This window comes from Erythrolamprus reginae, chromosome 3 (genome assembly GCF_031021105.1).
Source record: "Erythrolamprus reginae isolate rEryReg1 chromosome 3, rEryReg1.hap1, whole genome shotgun sequence".
Classification (NCBI taxonomy): domain Eukaryota; kingdom Metazoa; phylum Chordata; class Lepidosauria; order Squamata; family Dipsadidae; genus Erythrolamprus; species Erythrolamprus reginae.
The window spans coordinates 209,808,798-209,831,268 of record NC_091952.1 but is presented as its reverse complement, the minus strand read 5'-3'; the positions used below and the strand labels follow the sequence as shown (position 1 = coordinate 209,831,268).

Sequence of the window (22,471 nt, the reverse complement as noted above, 5' to 3'; positions counted from 1 at the left end):
AGAGAAAAACCCAGGTGGGCGAGAGGGGGAACCTCCCACTCCCTTCCCATGCTGAAGGGCTCCCCTCTTCTCTTGCTCACTCACTTTGTAGCTGGCGCCTTTCCTTCTCTGTGGCAACTCCTTGGTTTGGCTGAAGCCGAGTTGACCTGGCTAGGGCGAGGCACCCCCTTTTGCCTTTCTGCACCCAGATGCTCCGGGAGGAAACCTCACGCCGGTTGTATGGGAGGCAACGAGAGGGAGTCACCAAGTTGTTTATTCCCTCTCCAAGCACCCAGAGAAAGGAAAATGCTCTATCCATTCTGGGCTGCCAAAGCCTCCATAAGTGCCACCAAAAGGCTTCCTCTGTCAGCCCAGAAAATCCTGAGATGGCAGGGGGGAATGGCAGGAAACTGGCCGGGCCTTTGTGCTGCTCTCAAATTTCCTGGGAAAATTTTCCAGGCTTGAGTTCTTTAAAAGAGGAAAAAAAAAATTGAATATCCGGTTCTTATCCAGAAAAGTTCTTAGGTAGAGGCGTTCTTAGGTAGAGGTACCACTATAAAATTAATATATGGAATAATAAACAATCAAAATATATCTTTTTTTAATTTGACCTATTTCCACTCTCTCTAATTCTTAGTTTTCCACATTTATACTAATAATTAATTATAGTGAGTCAAAAAATTAATCTGTCACCATTATCAATTCATCTATCTAATATACATCTATATAAACAAAGCTTGAAACCCTTAACTCTTAATAAAATAATTATATTAATTATATATATATATCAGATTGTAAACAATTAACATTCTTATCAGAATTAAATTTAAGATAGTAATTATAATAAAGGGAAAAACAACAAGAAAAAACACATTTCTATAGCATTCCAACACCTCTCATCTATTTCCTTTCAATTTCTCAACTATTTTCTTTTTATGTCTCCATCCCCATTTCCATAACTTCTTCCCTTTCTTTCTTTTACCTTTATACCAAAAAGCTCTCTTTCCTCACACTCTTTTTCCTCTTTCTTAAATCTTCTTGCTGTCTATATTTTTTTCTATTCCTTTTATAACCTTTTTCATCTCAAAATCATCACCATCAATCCGATCATAATCATTTTAAATATCTTTTTCTCTTTTATAACTGTAAACCCTTGCTATTCCTGCATTTAGATCAATAATTAAATGAATGCCTAAAATTTGTATGTTAATTTTTTTGAATTTTTTTAGCTTTGCAATTGTTGATAGAAAATGGAAAATAAAACAGTTTTTTTTAATAGGTTTTATAGATGCACATATTTTAAAGCATATTATTGTATTTTATTATTGTCATCTCTTATTATTGTCTTATGATATCTCTATTATTTCACAGAGGTATTTCCAAGAGATTCCAGTTTAAAAGACAAATTCATCAAACACTTTACAGGTAAAAGCTATGGAAATATATATTTAGATAATCTGTATCCAAATGTTGATTGAGTGTGTCTAGCAATGTTCAGATGACAAAGCTATACAAAGAAATACTAAATTAGGATCATGATATAGCTAAAAAAAAGTCAGGAGACAGTGACTGCTTACCTTCATTTGAATACATACATTCATCTCTATGCTAACAGCATGCAGCTATCCATGACATCATCCATCCATCCATCCATCCATCCATCCATCCATCCATCCATCCATCCATCCATCCAATCTCTAGGATTGCCCATCTCAATTAATTACTCTGAGTGGCTTACAATTCAGAAAATGTATTATGATTTAAAAATTTAAAAAAGATTTTAAAACAATAAAAATGATAAAACCAATAAAAATAAACATTAAACATATAATTTTTAGACTAGAGATATACGGCATGCAAGGGATAAAAAAAAAGACAAGGGGCTAAAATAAAACCTAAAATTTAATTTAATTATAATCCAAATTTATTTCAATTCATACCATTTTGTTAACATGATTATTTCCAGTTATCTAAACAATAGTCTTGGGGTTTTTTGTGTTAACTTATGGTTGTTTGGTGCTCAGAGTCATTGATTTGGGATGGGTGGTTACATAAATTGAATAAATAAATAAAATAAATAAATTACAATATTAATCTAATGCCTGTGCAAAAAATTGCATAACCTATAGCAGTATAACTTGTGATCCTGTAACCTGAAATTGTTCTGTGTATTTACACAAATTCCGGATTACGAAAACTCATTTCAGGAAGATAGGGACTGAAGGAGCTGAACTATAATGTTATACTTATTTATTTATTATCCCGCTTTTATTATTTTTATAAACAACTCAAGGGGGAGAACATATAAAATATTCCTTTCTCCTCCTATTTTGCCCAGAACAATGTGAAGTGAGGTGAGCTAAGAGAGAGTGACTTGCCCAAGGCCATCCAGCAGTCTTTTATGCCTAAAGTGGGACCAGAACTTACAGTAAAAAGAGTAACAGAGAAATACAGAATAGTGTATATCAAAAAGAAAACACATGTATCCTTAAATTTGACATCTGGTTGGCAAGTAATTATCATTTACTGAATTTGCTTAATAAGAATCTTCTGATAATTTTATATAAGCAAATCAAAGCAATCACATGGCTGTCTTGGAATTCAAAAAATGATTTAACGTCTCACTAAATACCACTTCTGCACTTTTTGTTCTTTGCAACTCCAAAGGGCTTGGAACTTGTGCAAAGGGCTTGGGACTGTTTATCTGTTTGTTAACAGTTACCTCTTTATTTCCAGTGGCATGATTCTCTTAAAACAAATAGGATGAAACCAAATTTGATAGAATCAGAGAAGCTGAGTAAAAAAAAAAAAAAGATTATTCCAAAATGGGTAAAATGCAATAAGAAATATGTATAGAAGAACAAAAAACAAATAGAAACTCACAATGGGTATGGGAGATACAATCAGAAAGCTGCTTGTTGCTGGTTTTACATTTAAGGCTCTCTCATTTTCTTTCCCCACTCATATGATTAAACGCAGAGTCATTTTAAAATGCTTAAAGCTAATGCCCTGCATTCTTTCTTTGCTTCTAATTCCATCCAACTGCATGGGATATTGGCAAGAAATTATGTAAAAAGCTCAGAACTCAGCATAATATGATAGTCCATCATCAAGAGGAGAAGTTGGCTAAAGAAAGTAGGGGTTTGATAACTGACAATATATACTGACGACTGCAGAGAAAAATGTTCACTAAGTAATTTTTCCAACGTGACCCCTTGCAAAAATAATTTGAATATTGACTCAGAATGTTGCTAGTTGATTAATTTTCCTTCCTTCTTTCTGCCAGCTATGGATGTAGGCTGTAGATCTAGATCACGGGTCTCCAACCTTGGCAACTTTAAGACTTGTGCACTTCAACTCCCAGAATTCCTCACCCAGCCAGCTTCTGGATGAGGAATTATGGGAGTTGAAGTTCACAAGTCTTAAAGTCACCAAGATTGGAGACCCCTGATCTAGAGTACAAGCTGGCTATTACATACAGACAAATATATGATTGTAGCTGGTAAAGGGGTTGGAAAGATTTCCAGAAATCATGTTTCTGCATGCTTGCAGTTCTTGTCATTTTAATTTTATAAGTTTTATAAAAATGATAGATTATATGTAACCAAGTCAGAAGATTATGTAGTATTGTATTTTGAATAGAGAATGCAAAATAAGTGATTTTAAGTGGATTAAAAATGAATCAAATATAGGTAATCAAAAATGATAGTTTTTACTGAGTAATGTTAAAAAAACCCAAAATTTTGTGTTTCATTAATTATTATGTGTTATCAAACAGGTCCTGTCACATTTTCAGCTGAATGTAGTAAGCATTTCCATCGCCTATATCATAATACCCGGGACTGTTCAACACCAGCTTGTAAGTTACAAGTAAATTTAAATTCATGTTTCACAATCCTTTCTCTAAATTGAGGCTCTTATTACAAAACTATTTCACTACCTTTCTTAGAGAAAAAATATGTTATACATTTGCTCTTATCTTGTCAAATAACTCAAATCTATAATAATGGCTAAAGCAGGTTATTAAATTTCAGATTCAGATTAACAGAGTTGGAAGGGACTTTGCAGATTATTTAGTCCAACCCGCTGTCCAAGCAGGAGACCCTATATCTGCCTCTACTATCATCGAGTAGTGAAGAGCTCGTCAGCGCCGGCATTCCCAGTGTGCTCCCAGTGACTGATGCGGGCACACATGCATGAAAGCAAAAAAGTGCTGGAAATTGCTGAAACCATCTTTCAGCTGTGGCAAGTGGGTCATTTGCGCAGGCTCACCTGGTGCATCAGTTGTGGCCCTATTTGGACAGGGAGTCTTTGCTCATGGTCACTCATGCCCTTATCATCTCGAGGTTCAACTACTGCAATGCTCTCTACATGGGGCTACCTTTGAAGAGTGTTTGGAAACTTCAAATTGTCCAAAATGCAATCCAAAACTCTCTTTCAGAGTTCGTCTAGATGGGATCTTTAATATAATTGTATAATTGCATAATAATGAACAATGAAATATTATGTATGGGAAATTCAATTTCCATTTGTAACCCTTCATATTTTTAGTCTTATTTTCTTATGACAATATAGTTGGTTGATGAAACTTAAATGTGCAATATATTTTTATTAATGTATTGGAGGGATTCTATCTTCCTGTACTTAGCAAACCAATCATGTTTATTGAATAATTAAACATACCGGAGTTAAAATTACGTTCACGAATTTGAATGTAAACAAATCTAAACTAAACAGATATGGGATGAAGTATTTTATCCTTATAAACACGGTAAACATAGGGTTTTTTAGCCTATAAGAAGACTTTTAGTGTTCTAAATACGTCTGGTATCAATTTAGTAGATGGATTAATAAATACAACATATTGTACAGTACTACTATTCTTCAGTACTGCCTTTTTTGGGGGGGGGGACTGGCACTCGAACAGATCTTTTCCAGACTCTTGACCCCTACTGTTTTTCAATGCTTTTATGTATGGTTAACTATATATATAAAAGAAAAATAACAGAAAAAAGTAAGATTTGAAACTGATAATACGTGGTTATTAAGAGTAGTTAACAACTTGATGGTGTATAATCAATATGGGTATAATGCTGTAGCCTTAGAATGTCCTACCTATTAGACTGTTGTTCCTATTTATCTTAATGACGATTACTTTTGAGAAATCATATAGAGATTTCCATTTGTCAAATGATACTTAATAAAAGTCAATCATTTGATCACTTGCTTTTTTAAAAAAGTGGCATTCTCAATTATCTTCTGGTATAAAGTATTGTAGTCGAAAGTCATGAACCCTTTTTAATTGAAAAAAAATAGAGATAATTTAAATTATTGTAACTTTGCAGTTACTTTACTTTGTGTGCTAAATTATTACAACAATTCTGTATTTAGAACAGCAATTTTGGGATGTTTTTAAATAAAACAATATATGTACACTTTGTAGAAATAAAGAATGAATGCAGACAGAAATGTTCCTATTCTGGGTAGAATTCTTTTGGGAGGAGGAAGGAATGTTAAGAATTAAATAACTACGGCCAGGTATCTTCATAGGAGTGAGTGAGGTGAAAGGAAGTTTCTGAGAAGATTGAAAGTGAAACTTAGGCTCTTTATTTATTTATTTATTTATTTATTTGTTTGTTTGTTTATTTATTTAATATTTCTATGCCACCCTACTCGAGGAGACTCAGGGTGGTGTACAACATTAATTATAACAATATATATGAAATCTAATAACTATAAAATATGAAAATTTACTAAAACATTTTAAAAGACCCCATGTACACTCACACACATTCATCCAAGCCAATCATATCTCGTATCAACCAGAAACAGTCTCATGATATCACAACAGCTGAGGGGAAACAGCGATACACTGCATTGTTTTTGAAGTGAGAGAAAGAGGGGCACAGCATTGGCCTAAATATCCTAGAAAATAATTCAGAGTTCTCTGCAAATTTTATTTCTGCCAAACTTTGATCAAGGTTGACTCAGCCTTCCATCCTTCCAAGGTGGGTAAAATGAGGACCCGGATTGTGGGGGCAATATGCTGGCTCTGTTAAAAAGTGCTATTGCTACCGTGTTTCCCTAATATAATATAAGCCGTACCCCGAAAGTAAGACATATGTCTTACTTTCGGGGAAACACGGGGGTATTGCCGCCTCCCTCTCATCTAGCTGCGCGCCGCCTCCTGCCCACGTCCGCGCCGCCCCCCCTCCATACATCACCGCGTCTGCCGCCTCCATCTGATCCAAATGAGCGCCGCCTCCTGCCCACGCCTGCGCCGTCCCCCTCTCCATACGTCGCCGCGTCTGCCACCTCCCTCTGATCTTAATGAGCGCCGCCTCCTGCCCACTTCCGCGCCACCCCCCCTCCATACGTCACCGCGTCTACCGCCTCCGTCTGTTCAGGTTGTTAATAAATGTTAATTTTATGGTTAAAACAAAAAATTCAACAATTTTTTTCCAATACCCCGAAAGTAAGACATAGTGGGGCTTTTGGGGATAAAAAGAAAGTAAGACACTGTCTTACTTTCGGGGAAACACGGTAACATGTTGTAAGCCACCCTGAGTCTAAGGAGAAGGGCAGCATAAAAATTGAATAAATAAATAAAATAAATAAATAAATTCAGAAATCAGAATGTGTACTTTCTCTTTATGAACACATTTATGAGCATTTTTGAGAAAAAACTTTGCCATTCTGAAATTATACAAATGTTCTGTTTAGGACTGAACTACATGTTGCTAATCAAAACTAACAATTTGCTTCTGTCATATTCATAGATTATAAAAGATGTGCAAGATTGTTGACAAGGTTGGCAATGAGTCCACTGTGCACACAGTCATAGGAAGACAATTAGGTAAGCATTTATTTAAACTTTAAATAGACAAATAATTAGTTGGATTGTCTTAGCTATTTTTTATCAGAAACCAATCGATAGTCAGAGAAAATTGTTCATGCTGAATATTGTTGGTTTCATATATATTTTCTTGTAATAGTTCCAATTAATTTTTTGTGTGTATCTAAAAGTCTATATGGAAGCAAACTTAATATAATTCTAGATCAGGGTTGTCAAACTTGCATTGTCCTGGTGTTGTCATGTGATGTATCATGCCTTTTTCCCCTTCACTAAGCTGGTGTGGGTGTTGCCAGTGTGTGACACATCTGACCTGCGGACTGCAAGTTTGACACCCCTGTATCCTGAATCTTTTTTTAAAGAATGCATAGAACACAACAAGCTAATAACAAAGGGGGAAAAGATGGTGATGTCTGCCTTCATTGTTTAATCACAGTGAAAATAATAATTACCTATGTGCTTCTAAATTCGATTCTCATAGATTCCCACTAACAAAGATTATAAGCTTCTAAACAGTCATTGTTAATATCACATGCTCAACATACATAAGTCATCAATCCAATTAAAGTCCTAAAACCAGAGGTTCCATGCACCCAAAACCACTTGGTTTTACCAGGATTTAGCCATAGTCTTTTCCCCCATTCAGATTCCTACAGCTTCCAGGCACTGTGAAAGGGCAGCAACAGCATCATCTGGATCACCTGGGATGGAGATGTAAATTTAACTATCATTGGTGTACCTGAACAGTCCTCATCCCATGATGGCAAATTATATCACCCAATTGCTTCACGTAAATATAAAAAAGGAATGGAGAGAGTACCAAGCACTGGAGCTAACAAAGAAGATACTATGGGCTGGACCTCTCTCTGTAGCCAGCCAATAATAATACCATACTCAATGGAATTGTAAGCAACTGAGAGTTCAAGGAGAGCAAAGATGGATACACTATCCTATTCTGTTCTCACCAGAGATTATCCATAAATGTGACCAATGATGTTTCTGTTTCACAACAAGGCCTGAAACTTGACTGGAAAGGGTATTGATAATCTGTTTCCTTCATGATCTTCTGAAGCTGCCAAGCAACCATCTTCTGTATCATCATTTCTAAAGAGGGAAGGCAGGCGTGGGTGGCAATTGTCCAGACAGGTGGGAGATGTTTTTTAAAGAGGGGGTGAACCATGGTCTATTTATTTCTCATAGCAGGGTTTTTTTTTAAATCAAAGCACCCTTGATATGATTGGAAACTATTCTGCAATCCAGGAGTGGATTATGATTTACCTTGCTGCTGATTCGTTCCCTCACGCGCCACACACATGCATGTGCAGAGCTTAAAATCCAGTTTCCGTGCATGTACAAAAGCAAAATAACAGGATGGTGGCACCCATGGCTGACAAGAAAGCCACTTTTGGGGCATGTCCAGCCTGATATTGTTGCCGGTTTGGCGTGCGGCGGGAAATTCCCACTGCCGGTTTTATAGAATTAGTCCAAACTGGCAGGAACCCACCTCTGCTCCAATAATGATAGCATAACTATATTCAAACATGTTGCCTGATATATGTCTTTAAGATAGTGCTGTCAGAACTAGTAAATATGCTATGTAAAAATGGCACACAGCCTTTTCAATTATCAGACAAATGAGATGATTACAATTATTAGGCACATTAATTTTCAACTGCATTATAAGAGCATAATTTTGGAGAAGCCCTGCAAAATGTTACTGTTTAGCTGACCTTGGCTATCATAGAACCTAAGCAGAATTGGCACTAATAGGAATTTATATGAGAAATCATCTAAGAAATCCAGAACTGAGGTTATAATAACAATCTGAAGAAAGAACCATCCTGAAAAAAAAAGCTGGTAATAAACCAGTTCTGTATCATAAGTCTGCACAGATGTGTCTATATACAGTAATCACCACTTTTGACATGAAAACAGATTCACATTTTAAGTTTCAGAGCTGCAGGAGAACTTACTGGAAGAAATTACTGATATATTTGCTGTTCTTGCAGCAGAAAATATTTTATAACTTTGAGATATACTGTACTTTTATTTTCTGCCTTGTCAGCTGGCCACCCAACAAGGCAATTATACGAACACACACAGAAAAACTTGCAAAAGGCAAAAAGTTCATTTATGTACCAAATTGACTTAATGCCACAGTAATTGCAAGAGGAATGCTGGTTTATGAGTCCAAGGGTCAAGGGTTAATGAATCAAGCCAGCAACAAAAGTCTTTCTGGCTTATGTCAGCCAATTACTCACTTAGCTTGAGTGTCAGAATTTCAAAGGTGTCCAAAGGAAAAACGAAACCACAAAGTGTAAATGTCTCTCTCAAATCTGAACAATAAATTCTCACACTGTCTTCCGCAGGCGTTCCCTTTATAACCCTGCTGCGGCGTCCTTGATTACTGACAGCTGTGACTTAGAATCTCTTTCTGTGTCTGCGCAGCTGTTCCTGGCGTCCCAGCATTCTACGCACCTTAGCATTTAGGATGGGATCATCCATCACCCCTTCCTTGTCTGACGCAGAGGAGGCTCTGACTGGAGATACTACAGGCTCTGCAGGTCTCTCTGCCTCTCCAGCACCTTCCATATCCACTTCTCCTTCACTGTATGATTCCTCATTAAGCCAGAGAGGTCTTCTTTGATCTGACGGACTCTGCTCCTCTGAGTCAAAATCAGTGGCCAAAGGAACTGGCTGAGAGCCAACCACAACACTTTTACATATTGCACTTACATGTAATCTGATTTTTAAAATGACACTGTAGCAAAGGACTCGTCACCTAATTTACATGCGGGTTGGAAAAAGGTTGTTTTTAAAAAAATCAAATTGTATGCAAATTTGTGAATCTTGAAAAAGCCCATTCAGGAGAAATGTTCTTCACAACGATGTTCATATTTTGGTTCTGTGCTAACTTTACACATATACTTTGTTTGTGATGTTTCCACTAGCTGCTGAATATGGAGTATCATGTAACATAGCCATAGTCTGGAAGATTCATTTTACAGTATAGGAATAATTCTATAACATAACTTTTTTTTCTATTGACTATCATTATTGATTTATTATTAAATTAGGTGGATACCTCTGTGATGACTGATCCTTCAGACATTCCTGCTAACACTGATTTGCCACGAAAGTGCCTTGAAATCTGCCCCAAGACAATAGAGAATATATCCTGTGCTTTTCGATTTATAAATGTTTGGTACTAGATACATTTTATTTTCATATATGTTTGATATTCCAAACCTCTGTGAAAGGAACATATTTTATTTGAATGTGTAAATTTACTGCCTATATCTCAAATCAGCCAATTTATTTAAATATATTGTATATAATGACTACTAATATGCTACTTAACTGTATTAAATATATGCAGGGAATTAGTTGATGTTTGTGTTATCTTGTTTCATTGTATTTTATTGCTCAGGCTCTTGATTTCATTATTTGCACTAACTTGAAATTCAGAGGTCTCTGTAACTGAAAAAGCTGCAAAAGGAATGGTTTACTTTCAATAGAAATGTTTTATATTATGAAGCTTTTAATTAAGTGTATGTATGTTTCCTTGCGTGCAATATATGTGTGCATGTGTGTATGTATATTTTGCACATCTGAGCAAAATGCACACAAATGCTTTATAATGCTGTTCTGGATTATCATCAGTTACATTTGTCCTGGCACTTAACAAAAAAGTTATAAATAATGTAAATATAAAAGACTGGAAGACTGCAATGCAGCTTTGATGGAATAAAAGCAAAATTAAAGATGTTAAGAGTTTATGTTCTTATTGATAAACTTCAGATATGGGAAAGCATAGTTAATTTGAGCTATCCCAGATTTAAATGTCTTAATTTTACATACATATAAGCAAACGGTAAAGATTACAACGTGTAGCTATAATATCCCACCATCAACGACTGCATTGATATGAATAAATTCTTAAAGCCAGGGTTGAAATGAGGGTTCCTTGGTGTTTTCTGAGTTGGCTGTTTTTTGCAGACCTTTCATTTCTCAAAGTATGTAACATCTTCAGTGCTAGTGGGTCTAATTCTATGAATCTGAAGGCAGAAATCAGGGCCTAAGTAGAACGGGAAAAGATTTATCAGGTAGGTTTGAGACAAAGAATAAGCAATTTTAAAGTTTAACAAGGTAAATATCAGGTATTGCTTGGACAGCTAGTCTAATTTATGACTATCATGCTAAAAATGCCCCTTGTATGAAAATATTTTAAAATTATCAGAGATTTTAAAAATTTGAAGATAGGATTATCAAATATATTTAATAATTGGAACCAAAGTTACAAGATAAAATGCCCAGAAAATTTCTATTTTCCATATTTATTATTGCTAAACAATGGAAATGTCTAGATGATATTTTAATTGAAAACTGGTATGATAAAATCTAATGTAAAATGTTCCTTAAGAAAGATTCTGAGAAAAACCATCCTTGACAATGGAAAAAAGCAGTTCATTATTCAATAAGAAATGGGAGGATTTTATTATTTCTATAAGAAATAAGCTTCTTGTAACACCTGTCAGAAATAATAGAAGAATTAAAATGTATCTGTCTCATGTATATTTTAAATTTAACTAAAAAATAAATTGTTAAAAGATAATAACAAAACAAATATAGGTTGGGGATCAACATGTGAATTAGGTTTAAACTTTGACAATGATACAAATGTAAAAGGAAGATAAGAGCTGGAAAACAGCAGAAACAATTTACTATATTTAACCTACATGAAAGGGAAGAGACTTTGAAAATACTGATCTTTTTTTAAAAAAAAAAATCAAATTTTCAAGCAGAAAAACAATTAAAGGAGCTTTCAAAATAACCTTTCATGTAAGAAGTTGAAAAACCAAAACCAAATCAATTCAAAGAATTTTGGCAACTTTTATGTTCTTTAACTTTTGATTGGGAACTGTGCAGAGTTGGTTATAAGATGAGCAGCTATAAAAACATTTTAAATAAGTATACTGAATACAGGCTTTAATGTAAAATGAAACAAGGAAAGTTATTTCAAACAGATGTTGGAACAGAACTAGAAAAATTAAGTCTTTTTTTTTTAGAAAATTAGAAAGCACATAGAATTTTCTTCTCTAAAGTAAGAATACTCAAAAATAAATAAATACAAATTAAAAATTAGAATATAAATAAAAACCATAGAGGGAATTTGAGAGAGGCAGATGAGATTAAAGGAGGATATAATATAATTTATTTTATTTTATTTATTTTATTCATTTGTCCAATACACAAATACATAGGAAGAAAGATAGACATGTGATAATATAAAAGAGGGTGAAAGTGAACTTAGAGGAGAGGATATATGAAAGGAAGAGAATATATAAGATAGGTGAAAGAAAGGAAAGACAATTGGACAGGGGACGAAAGGCACACCAGTGCACTTATGTACGCCCCTTTGTCATCTGTGGACTATATCATAGTTTATATCATAAACTATGATATAGTCCACAGATGACAAACTTGCTGCGTCACGTTGCCATCACGTGATGTATCGTGACATTTTTTCCCTTCATGGAGCTGGGGTAAGCATGGCCTATGTATGATGCATCCAGGCCCTGGACCACCAATTTGACACCCCTGGTCTAGTCTTTAGTGTGCTACAAAGCAGGAATCCCCAACTGGGCTACACAAACAGCAGGATAGCATGTGTATCTCCATTTATGGGTATGAAATCATCTCCCATGCTGCTGCCAATCACCATCACTGCTGGTCTGCAGAGTCAGAAAGATTGGAGACCACTGCTATAAAAGCCAGATTAAGACCCTTTACAAATGATAGTACAGTAACACAAATATTTTTTTTAAAAATCACTACAAAGGAGGTATCATATAATAGAGGAGCTGTCAAATAGGTAAGTACTAGATGCAGATGAATTGCCAACTGAACTGCTTAAAACTGGAAGAGATTAAGTAAAAGTGCTACCGACCAAATGATTATGATAACAAATATTGAAGGAGTCCAGAAATACTTCACAATACTTCACAATACTCCTCCTCATGCAACAAATTACCTTACTGCTCCAGACTTCAATTACTATGTTTAGAAAATTTACAGTTCTGCCGCCGAACTGATTTAACTGTTGTTCATAAAATCAAACATCACAATTTGTTTGTTTGTTTATACAGTAATATATATAAAGAAATATAAAGTAATATATATAAAGAAAAGGATAGAAGAAAAGATATAAAAATAGAGGAGAAGATATGTGAAAGGAAGAAAAGATATATGAGATAAAGGAGAGACAATTGGACAGGGGACGAAAGGCACACTGGTGCACTTATGTACACCCCTTACTGACCTCTTAGGAACCTGGATGTACTCTCTGTTAGTGACTACTTCACCTTTAGCAGCAACTACACAAGAGCATGCAATAGATACAAACTAAATGTAAATCGCTACAAACTAGACTGCAGAAAATACGATTTCAGCAATAGAGTGGTCAACGCCTGGAATGCATTACCAGACTCTGTTGTTTCTTCCCCCAATCCCAAAATCTTCAATCTTACATTATCTAAAATAGACCTCTCCCCTTTTCTAAGAGGTCTGTAAGGGGCATGCATAAGTGTACCTTTGTGTCTACCATTCCTGTCCTAATGTCTTTTTATCTTTTCTATCTCTACTTTATACTTCTATTATGTTAAACATACTACGATACAATACTATATTTGTATGACAAATAAATAAATAAAAATAAAATATGGAACTTTAGCTTTGACACTGAAAAGAAATGCAGGGCACAATGAAGAGAGCTCCCACTTGAACAGAGCTCCCACTTAAGGGAGGGATGGAGGGTGTGGCCTTTGTATAACTTCATTTTGTGTGTGAATTGTATTACTTTTTAATTTTTGAATCCTGTTCATGATCACTTGATCATCGCTCTTGACTGGATTATTGCAGCATGTTCTGCCTGGAGATGCTGTTGAAGACATTTGGGAACTTACGGTATAACTGGTTCAGAATGTAGCAGTATGTATAGTTGCTATCTAGGCATATCTCACAATGTCAATATGACACCACTACACAAACTTACTACCTTTCAATTAATTTCCTACCATAATATAATTCAAGCTACTAGATATCATTTCACCCCTATATGGCATAGGAGTAGATCATTTGAAGGATCAATTTCCCTTTGCGGCACTTGCCCACCCAACACACTTGGATGGAGGGAACAAACTCTGGGCCCTTCATTGAAACTGTAACATCTTGTGAGACCAGAAGACACAACCTCAATCTCTTTAATGTCTTCCTGCTATCTAGATGATCCTGAACCAGTGGTGGGTTGGTCCCAGTTCAGAACACTTCTTCTAACCAGTAGCAGAGATGGTCAAGCAATTTCTCTTATCATAATATATGATGTTCATTTTTGAAAAAACCCTTTCTGATTCTGCTGAACTTATAGTAACTCTTCTGACAACATTTTTAGCTTTTAGAATCCTGTCAGAAATTGCTTATTTATTGGAATCTTTTAAAACATTTTATAAAAATCCCGATAATTGTTAATATTAATTTTGTAATTAAAAATGTCACTGAATTCAAGCAATTGTTCTTCAGCTGCTTTCCATGGAACTACTACAGTGATACCTCATCTTACAAACCCCTCGTCATACAAACTTTTCGAGATACAAACCCAGGGATTATGATTTTTTTGCCTCTTCTTCCAAACTATTTTCACCTATAAATTCAAGCCACCGCCACTGGGATGCCCCACCTCCAAACTTCTGTTGCCAGCAAAGAGCCCATTTTTGCACTGCTGGGATTCCCCTGCAGCATCACAAAAACACAAGTCCAGAGGTGGGGTTTCCCAGTGAGGGGAGCCTCAGTGAAATCGCAGCATCGCAAAAACACGGAAGTCTGGAGGTGGGGTTTTGAGGACTTCCGTATTTTTGCGATGCTGCAATTTCGCTGAGGCTCCCCTCGCTGGGAAACCTTACCTCCAGACTTCCGTTACCATCGAAGCACCCGTTTTTGCACTGCTGGGATTCCCCTGCAGCACCACAAAAACACGGAAGTCCAGAGGTGGGGTTTCCCATGGAGGGGAGCTCAGGGAAATCCCAGCAGTGCAAAAATGGGCGCTTCGGCTGGCAAAAGGGGTGAGTTTTGGGCTTGCACACATTAATCGCTTTTCCATTGATTCCTATGGGAAACATTGTTTCGTCTTACAAACTTTTCACCTTACAAACCTCGTCCCGGAACCAATTAAGTTCCTAAGATGAGATATCACTGTATTTTGCCAATATTCCAGCAATCTGCCCCCCCCCAAAATTGAGAAATTGTAGTTTGTTTCTGTCTTGAAATTGGCTACCTGTTCATTTATTCCAATTTGTTATGATGCTTTCCAAAAGTTTTTCTTGAGGAAGTCCAACAAATTGACGATTTTCTACAAATTTTATACTTTTGACAGTTTCTGAAGTAATAAATCCATCACCCTTTTTTCATATACCCCCTTTCCTTTCTGAGCATTTCAAATGCTTTGACAGATCTTATTACAAGTTTTTCAGTCTCTATTATATCTACATTTCTTACACTGGTGTCCCAAGGCCCTATCTTGTCCTGATGCTGCTTAACATCTGCACAAAAATACTGGTGTGAGGCACTGGTCTCCTTCCACTCCCCAAGCTAATTCAGATAAAAATATTTTTTTCACTATTCAGATTAAAAGTTGGAAGGGACCTTGTTGGTCATCTAGTCCAACCCTCCTCCCAAGCAGAAGACCTATACCATTTTTGGCATATGGTGGTCTAATCTTTCCTTGCAAGGTTCCAGTGATGAAGCTCCCACCATTTATGAAGACAAGCTAGCTGTGGTTAATTGTCCTCACTATCAGAAATTTGTTCCTTATTTCCAGGAAACTCCTTGTTTGGTTTCCATCCATTATTCCTTGTCTCTCCTTCAGGTGCTTTAGAAAATAGCTTGATCCCTACCTCCTCTGTGTGACAGCCCCTCAAATATTGGAAGACTGCTATCATGTTTGCCCTGGTCCTTCTCTTCACTAGGCTAGCCAAGCCCTGTTCCTACAACTGTTAGGCTCCACTCCTTAGGATTCACTATGAAATATGGCGCAATAAATTCTGGAGAAAACTCGTCCAATATATAATACTGTCTTTATATGATTGACGCAGAGATCTTGCTCTTCATTTTGTACTGATCTGCTTCACAGTTCAAATGCTTCCATGGTATGTCATATATTATATTTGCAATTATCCTTTAAAGCAGTGCATTCATTCTATGTTGCATCAACTGAATAAGGCTAACTGTAGCAGATGCTTTTATAGTTTCGTAGGAGCGTTTGAAATTTAAAATTGGGTTTCTCAGTTCATTAGTTCCCCTTTTAAAATATTTAATCAGAGATTTATTTATTTTATTTATTCTATTTCTATGCCCCCTTCTCCTGAGACTCAGATCCAAATCTATCTAAATACTTCTTAATTAAATGAGTATTTAGTCTTCCTAAGCTTTGTATTTTAGTGTTTATAAAGTATGGAACAGTATAAAAAGAAAATTAAGTTCTAATTGTACTTATAAGGCTAATTTTTAAAGTTATTTTCATTTAATAGTTAAGATGCAGTTTCAGTACTTTAATTTAAAATCTTTTGATTAAACATTTTTAAAATTAAAATCAGTACAAAACACACACACAATATAAAACACACAGAGTTTTACTCATTTCAGCAAGTTCGTACCAGCATCATTGATAAGGTATTTTTCTAAGTTCTCATTTTTAATATATTCTACTTTATTATTATGCTATTATTTATATTATTACTATTTATACACTGTTCTGTCTGGGTCACTCCGGGAGCTATGGCCAACCCAAAAAGATAAGCCAGACACACCGGTAAAAGTCAAATACAGTTTTATAATGTTCAAGAGAAACAAAGCTAACAGAAAATGTCCTTACAAAGCAGGAAAACACTGGAATGCCAAATATATACACGAAGGCAATTGTCCATGCAATCAATATAGGATTCTTGCTGCCAAGATGAGGCTGTAGATAACAGATATACCCCTCCCACAGGTCTTCAAGACTGCTGGGCCACAAGCCAGGAACAGAGATGCCGAGAAACAATGCAGGTTACAGAAACTCCAAACTGATAACACTCCACATGGCTTCAAGAGCTTGCCTGCCTTATAAACCCTTCCCTGCTAATGAGGACCACACCCAAGCCCTGCTGTTCCTAATTCAATGCTGATAATATTTCTTCAATTGCTCCTTCCTTTGATCTAAACGTCTCTGTCGCATGTCAATGACAGCTTGTGCTTCGTCACCTAATGACTCCAAAGACTCCAAGCTACTGGCTGGGGAGAGCCCCTCCCCGGGGCTCCCATGCTGTTTTTCCTCGTCACATTCCTGGACTGGACTCTCCCCCGTCCGACTGCCCAGCCCCCTCCTCTTCGCTGTCAGCCTCCTCCGGGCATGGAGCCAGCAGAGACCCAGCTGGTCTTTGATCTGCCTCAGGCTGAACCACAACATACACATATTTCTTTTTTTGCATTTTCTTACGTATAGATACTCATATGTTATTATCTAATTTTTATTTCTATTTTCTCACCAGATATACCATCTATTCCAAACGTTGAAATATTTTGATTCATCTTTTTTGTATAGCTCCATTGTCAATTTGTCCATTATGGCACTTTCCAGTATTTTACTAATAATCTTTACATCTGATGGGCAGTCAGCCTGTTTCCAATGTTATACAGTATTATATATTCAATTTAGGCAGTATTATATATTTAGTTTATTTATCCAGTTTAGCCTTTTGGATACCAAGAAGAAGTAATAAAATTGCTAGAAATATATTGCATACTTTGGTAATATTTTTCTCTGTTTCTAACAATATTTTATCTCATTTCAAGTCTGTCTATAAATACCAAATTTTTCTTCATCTTTTTATATCTTGCTTTGTTTTGCAAATAGGGCCACCAATCAATCTCTATTCCTTGATTTTTCAATGCCTGATTTGAATGTCTGATTTTAATGTTCTTTGTTCATCTTACTCAGGTCTAGGGCATTTGGGTATATCATAGCATCCATCGTTGGCACCCAAATTTGAACTTTGGTATAATGGTTCTTTTTTATCTTTTTTATCAACTGCTAACAGAGCTTCCCTCACTACATGTCTCTGAAAATATGCATGAATTTTATTCTTCCCTTTCCATAAAAAAGTATGCCAGCCAATTTGCAGGTCATGACCCTCTAATGTCAATACCCTCTTACATTGAACCCAATCCTTGAATCACATCATAGCTGCTGCATGGTAGTAGAGCTCCCAGACTGGGAGACCAAAACCTTTTTTATTTTTCAAATCTTGCATTACCTTACATTTGATCCTGGCTTTTTCTCACAACCAAATAAATTTTAATATCATCTTATTTAATCATTATTCTTTTAAAAACTTAATTTGTATCATTTGGAATAGATATGAAAATTTAGATAGTACAGTGGTACCTCATCTTACGAATGCCTCTTCTAATGAACTTTTCAAGATACGAACCCGGTGTTTAAGATTTTTTTGCCTCTTCTTCCCAACTATTTTCACCTTACGAACCCAAGCAGCTGCTGCTGGGATGAAGGGGTTTCTTTTTTTCCCCTTTTTTGAAGAAAGAAAAGGGAGGGGCTGCTTGGAGTAGGAAAGATTTTGCAGAGAACAACGTGCTTGCAAAGGCAATGAAAGGGTGTCTTTTTAAGAAAGAAAAGGGAGGGGCAGCTTGGAGGAAAGATTTTGCAGAGAACAACATGATTGCAAAGGCACTGAAACAGTGTCTTTTGAAGAAAGAAAAGGGAGGGGCGCCCCCCTTGCCTTTCTTCCTTCCCATTCACCCTTTAGCCTAGCCTTGCTTCTTCCACCCGCACCCTTTAGCTGCTCCTCCCTGCCCTCTATTCGCCTCCCTTCTAAAGTTTGGGATTTTCCCGAAGGATTTGCACACATTATTTGCTTTTACATTGATTCCTATGGGAAACATTGTTTCATCTTACGAACTTTTCACCTTACAAACCTCCTCCTGGAACCAATTAAGTTCGTATGATGAGGTACCACTGTATATTCATTTTTATCATAGAAATTCTGCCAATTAGACATATCTTGAAGAACCAAGAAGAGTTGGAATTCTATAAAATCTGGGACAGGGTCTATATTTGGTTGAGTAAAAGAAATTCTCAATGAATTCAAGGTTACATAAATTTATTATTTTGAAATGTATATAAATAGAGATATGAAGTAGGTATTTTTTTCCCCTCTGGAATAATCTAATTAACAAAAGTTTTCCTTTTTTTATCATGGAGACTTCTATCCTGAGCAGAGTGATTGTAGCTCCTTTTTTATATTATGGATTTTGTTTTGTATTTTTACGTATGTGGGTTGTGTTTCGTTTTAAAAATAATAAAAATTTAATAAATAAAAAAGAGATATCTGCAATTTTGCCGATTTATCCAAATCCTTCTGTGTTTGTGGTAATAATTTGTCACAGTCAATTTCTTCTATCAAGGGGCACTTTGCAGATACCCATATTCCCAGATACTTCTTCTTGGTGATTTTATCCCTAATTTCACTTCAATTTTCTTATTCTGGTTATTTGTCAAATACTTAATTAATATTTTAGTTTTCGCCTTATTTATTTTAATCCCTGTCGTTTTTGCCAAATTCTTTTAATTTTCCTAATAATTTGTTTCTTGTCTCTATTGGACCTTTTATAATTAAACCCAAATCATCAATAAAGGCTTGCACTTTATACTCTTCCTTTTTAATTTTTAATCCTTTCATTTCCATCTTTTCTCTAATTTATATTAATAATACTTCCAACAATAATATAAACAGGAGGGGGGGGACAGAGGACACCCACTTAGTTATACTAATGTCTTCTGTTGTTTCCCCATTTCCTATTATTTTTGCCTTTTGGTTGGTGTAAATCAACCTGACCATGCCCATAAATTTCTCCCCAAAATTCATGATACTTAATTGATTAATGAGAAAGTTCCAATTCAGGTTGTCAAATGCTTTTTGGTCTACCACTAATAAAACCCATGGTGAACAAAGTAGTCGTTGGAGAACCTTCTTTGATAAAATTCTAATATGATGTATTTCACAAGATACATTTAACTGTGATTACTGTATAAGAACCATTATTTTTTCAATTAACTCATATTTCTGGATTTACAGAATATTCACTGAACTATAAACAGATTGCACTAATCGAATTTTTTTTAATTTACTGTATAAAGTTCTAGCTGGACTTTTTAATTGTTCCAACTCTTAACAGAGAAAGAAAACTGAAATTCATGTATGAGAAGGACATTATCCCAAAGTGAAAACTAAGTCACATTGCAGTATGCTTTTAATTTTTTTCTTTGAAACTAAATTCTTTCAAATTATGCACATCTTTCTTCTCTTCTGTTTCCTCCAATTGATATATAGTCACAGAATTGACAAATCACAGAAGTTGCAGTGGAGCATTCCATATTATCCATCAACTGACTATACTACCATCTGTGTTGAAGATGAAAAGAGACCTCATGGGGATGAAGCAAAATAGATGCCTGATGTGTAAGATCCCTTCAGGCTTTTGTGTCTGTCTTTGAAATCATATCTCTTAAATCCTGGGATGTGATTCTTTTCTGACAGATATGAATTTTCTATATCTTTGTATCATTATATTATCCGCACATTATATTATCCGCACATTATATTATCCGCACAATAAAAACAGAGATACAGTGTTCCCTCAATTTTCGCGGGGATGCATTCCGAGACTGCTCGCGAAAGTCAAATTTCCGCAAAATAGAGATGCGGAAGTAAATATACTATTTTTGGCTATGAACAGTATCACAAGCCTTCCCATAACACTTTAAACCCCTAAATTACAATTTCCCATTCCCTTAGCAACCATTTAGATTATTACTCACCATGTTTATTTATTAAAGTTTATTAAAAATATTTATTAAAGGCGGATGAAAGTTTGGCAATGACATATGACGTCTTTGGGTAGGAAAAAACATGGTATTTTTAATTAATATTTTTGAAAAACCGTGGTATAGACTTTTCACGAAGTTCACTCACTCACTCACTCACTCACTCACTCACTCACTCAAATTAAAGACATAAATATCCTTAATCAATTGAGCAATTCATGTTTTTCCCTCAACACACCAGCATCGTGTATTGTAATTTATTTGCCAAATCAATTAAATTATCTGAATATTTCTAAGGGTCAATTCCAAAATACCACAGTAAATCCAATAATAATGATGATGGTGATGACAAGGATGATTCCTCGCTAACTATTATATTTCCCCCCCCAAGACCTGGTGGCATGTCTGTAAAAACACAGCCGTTGATTGTAGCTTATTAAAGTTTAATAAAGTGTAACTGGATTAAATTTAAATGATAAAGTCTTTAAAACAGTGGAATGAGTATCTGAATGAACTCCTGAGGTCTACAATATTGTCTCTATGTAGTTCTATTGACAACAATATGAATATGATTTGCCCTCTGGCTTTAAGATTTATTTATATTGTACATCTGTACTGGGAACAGGGTATTAAGTGCTCTTTAAAGTACCAACCACTTGGTCTTAAATCAAAGGTCTCACCAAAGAACTATGGATAATTTCTTCTTTATAAAATTAGTGCCCAGTGTTAAGATTTCTTGAAAGTAAAAGTAGGAGTTGCCTTTAAAAGGGAAATATTTTATAAACAATGCCAATTTAGGTAGGCAATAAAATTAGAGAGAAGACTGATTAGAAAAATAAAAAAATTAAATGAACAAAATTAATATAAAGGTGGCTATAACTTGGAAAACTTAAATCAAATGAGCAAGGACAATTGGAAAATGAGTTATTACATTTGCATTAGATCCTTAAAAAGATAAGGCAAGAAAGTAAAATTGGGCAATTTATGTATCTGGGATCTGGAATTTAAAATTTGAATGGTACCCTATTTTGTATTCTTGTTGTTTTTATACATCCAAGCAACTTCATATTCTGAGACAACCAAAAGAAAGGTTTTTACCTGATGGGGAAAAGACAAAGCAGGCTTAGTTAAAACTCTCCAAAGAAGTTACACAGCTAACATGCCATCTGAAAAAAGGTATGCTCACTTATTTCCTCCTACCACTGCAGATCATTTAGAAAGATTCTAAGGCTACTGTTAATATCTACATGAATACATATAGCAGGACTGATTTAGTCAACGGGAACTATTCCTCAGCAGGAGACTAAAGGCATTTATTTAAGTGCCTTAAATAAGTGCCTTAGAAATTTGGGAGATGATCTTCTTTAGTTGACCCATCATGTTCTGCTCCAAAGAGTTCAGTTTGACAAGCATGGAGTGTTTCAATTAAGATGTGAACCAGGAAATTCTGGAACAGAAGAGGATCAAAGAAGAGTACATACTGGCTGTATTGCTTGGTCCCCATGACATACGTCTCCACAGCCTCAAGCAATGAAAAATATAGAACAAATAAGGCTAAGAATATTCTTTCTGCACGGTCTTCTGCAAATTACGGTAAATATATTTGGGTCCCTACAATCTCTATCTTCAACCTGCAAGTACAATTATTGCCATCACTTTTTACAGTGAAGATTTTTAGTTGTACGGCAATCGTCCTCCATCTGCGT

General features: G+C 35.5%; 1 protein-coding gene across 1 annotated transcript in view; it reads left to right on the top strand.

The window, feature by feature from the left end:
* ALKAL1 (ALK and LTK ligand 1) overlaps nt 1–10,206 on the top strand; it is a 31,863-nt gene extending 21,657 nt beyond the window's left edge. Inside the window, exons 2-5 of the mRNA XM_070749158.1 lie at nt 1,351–1,404; nt 3,758–3,838; nt 6,759–6,835; nt 9,910–10,206. Coding sequence (XP_070605259.1) covers nt 1,351–1,404; nt 3,758–3,838; nt 6,759–6,823 — 200 coding nt within the window. The 3' untranslated portion in view covers nt 6,824–6,835; nt 9,910–10,206. The remainder of the gene's footprint in view (nt 1–1,350; nt 1,405–3,757; nt 3,839–6,758; nt 6,836–9,909) is intronic.
* Nucleotides 10,207–22,471: the final 12,265 nt, after the last annotated feature.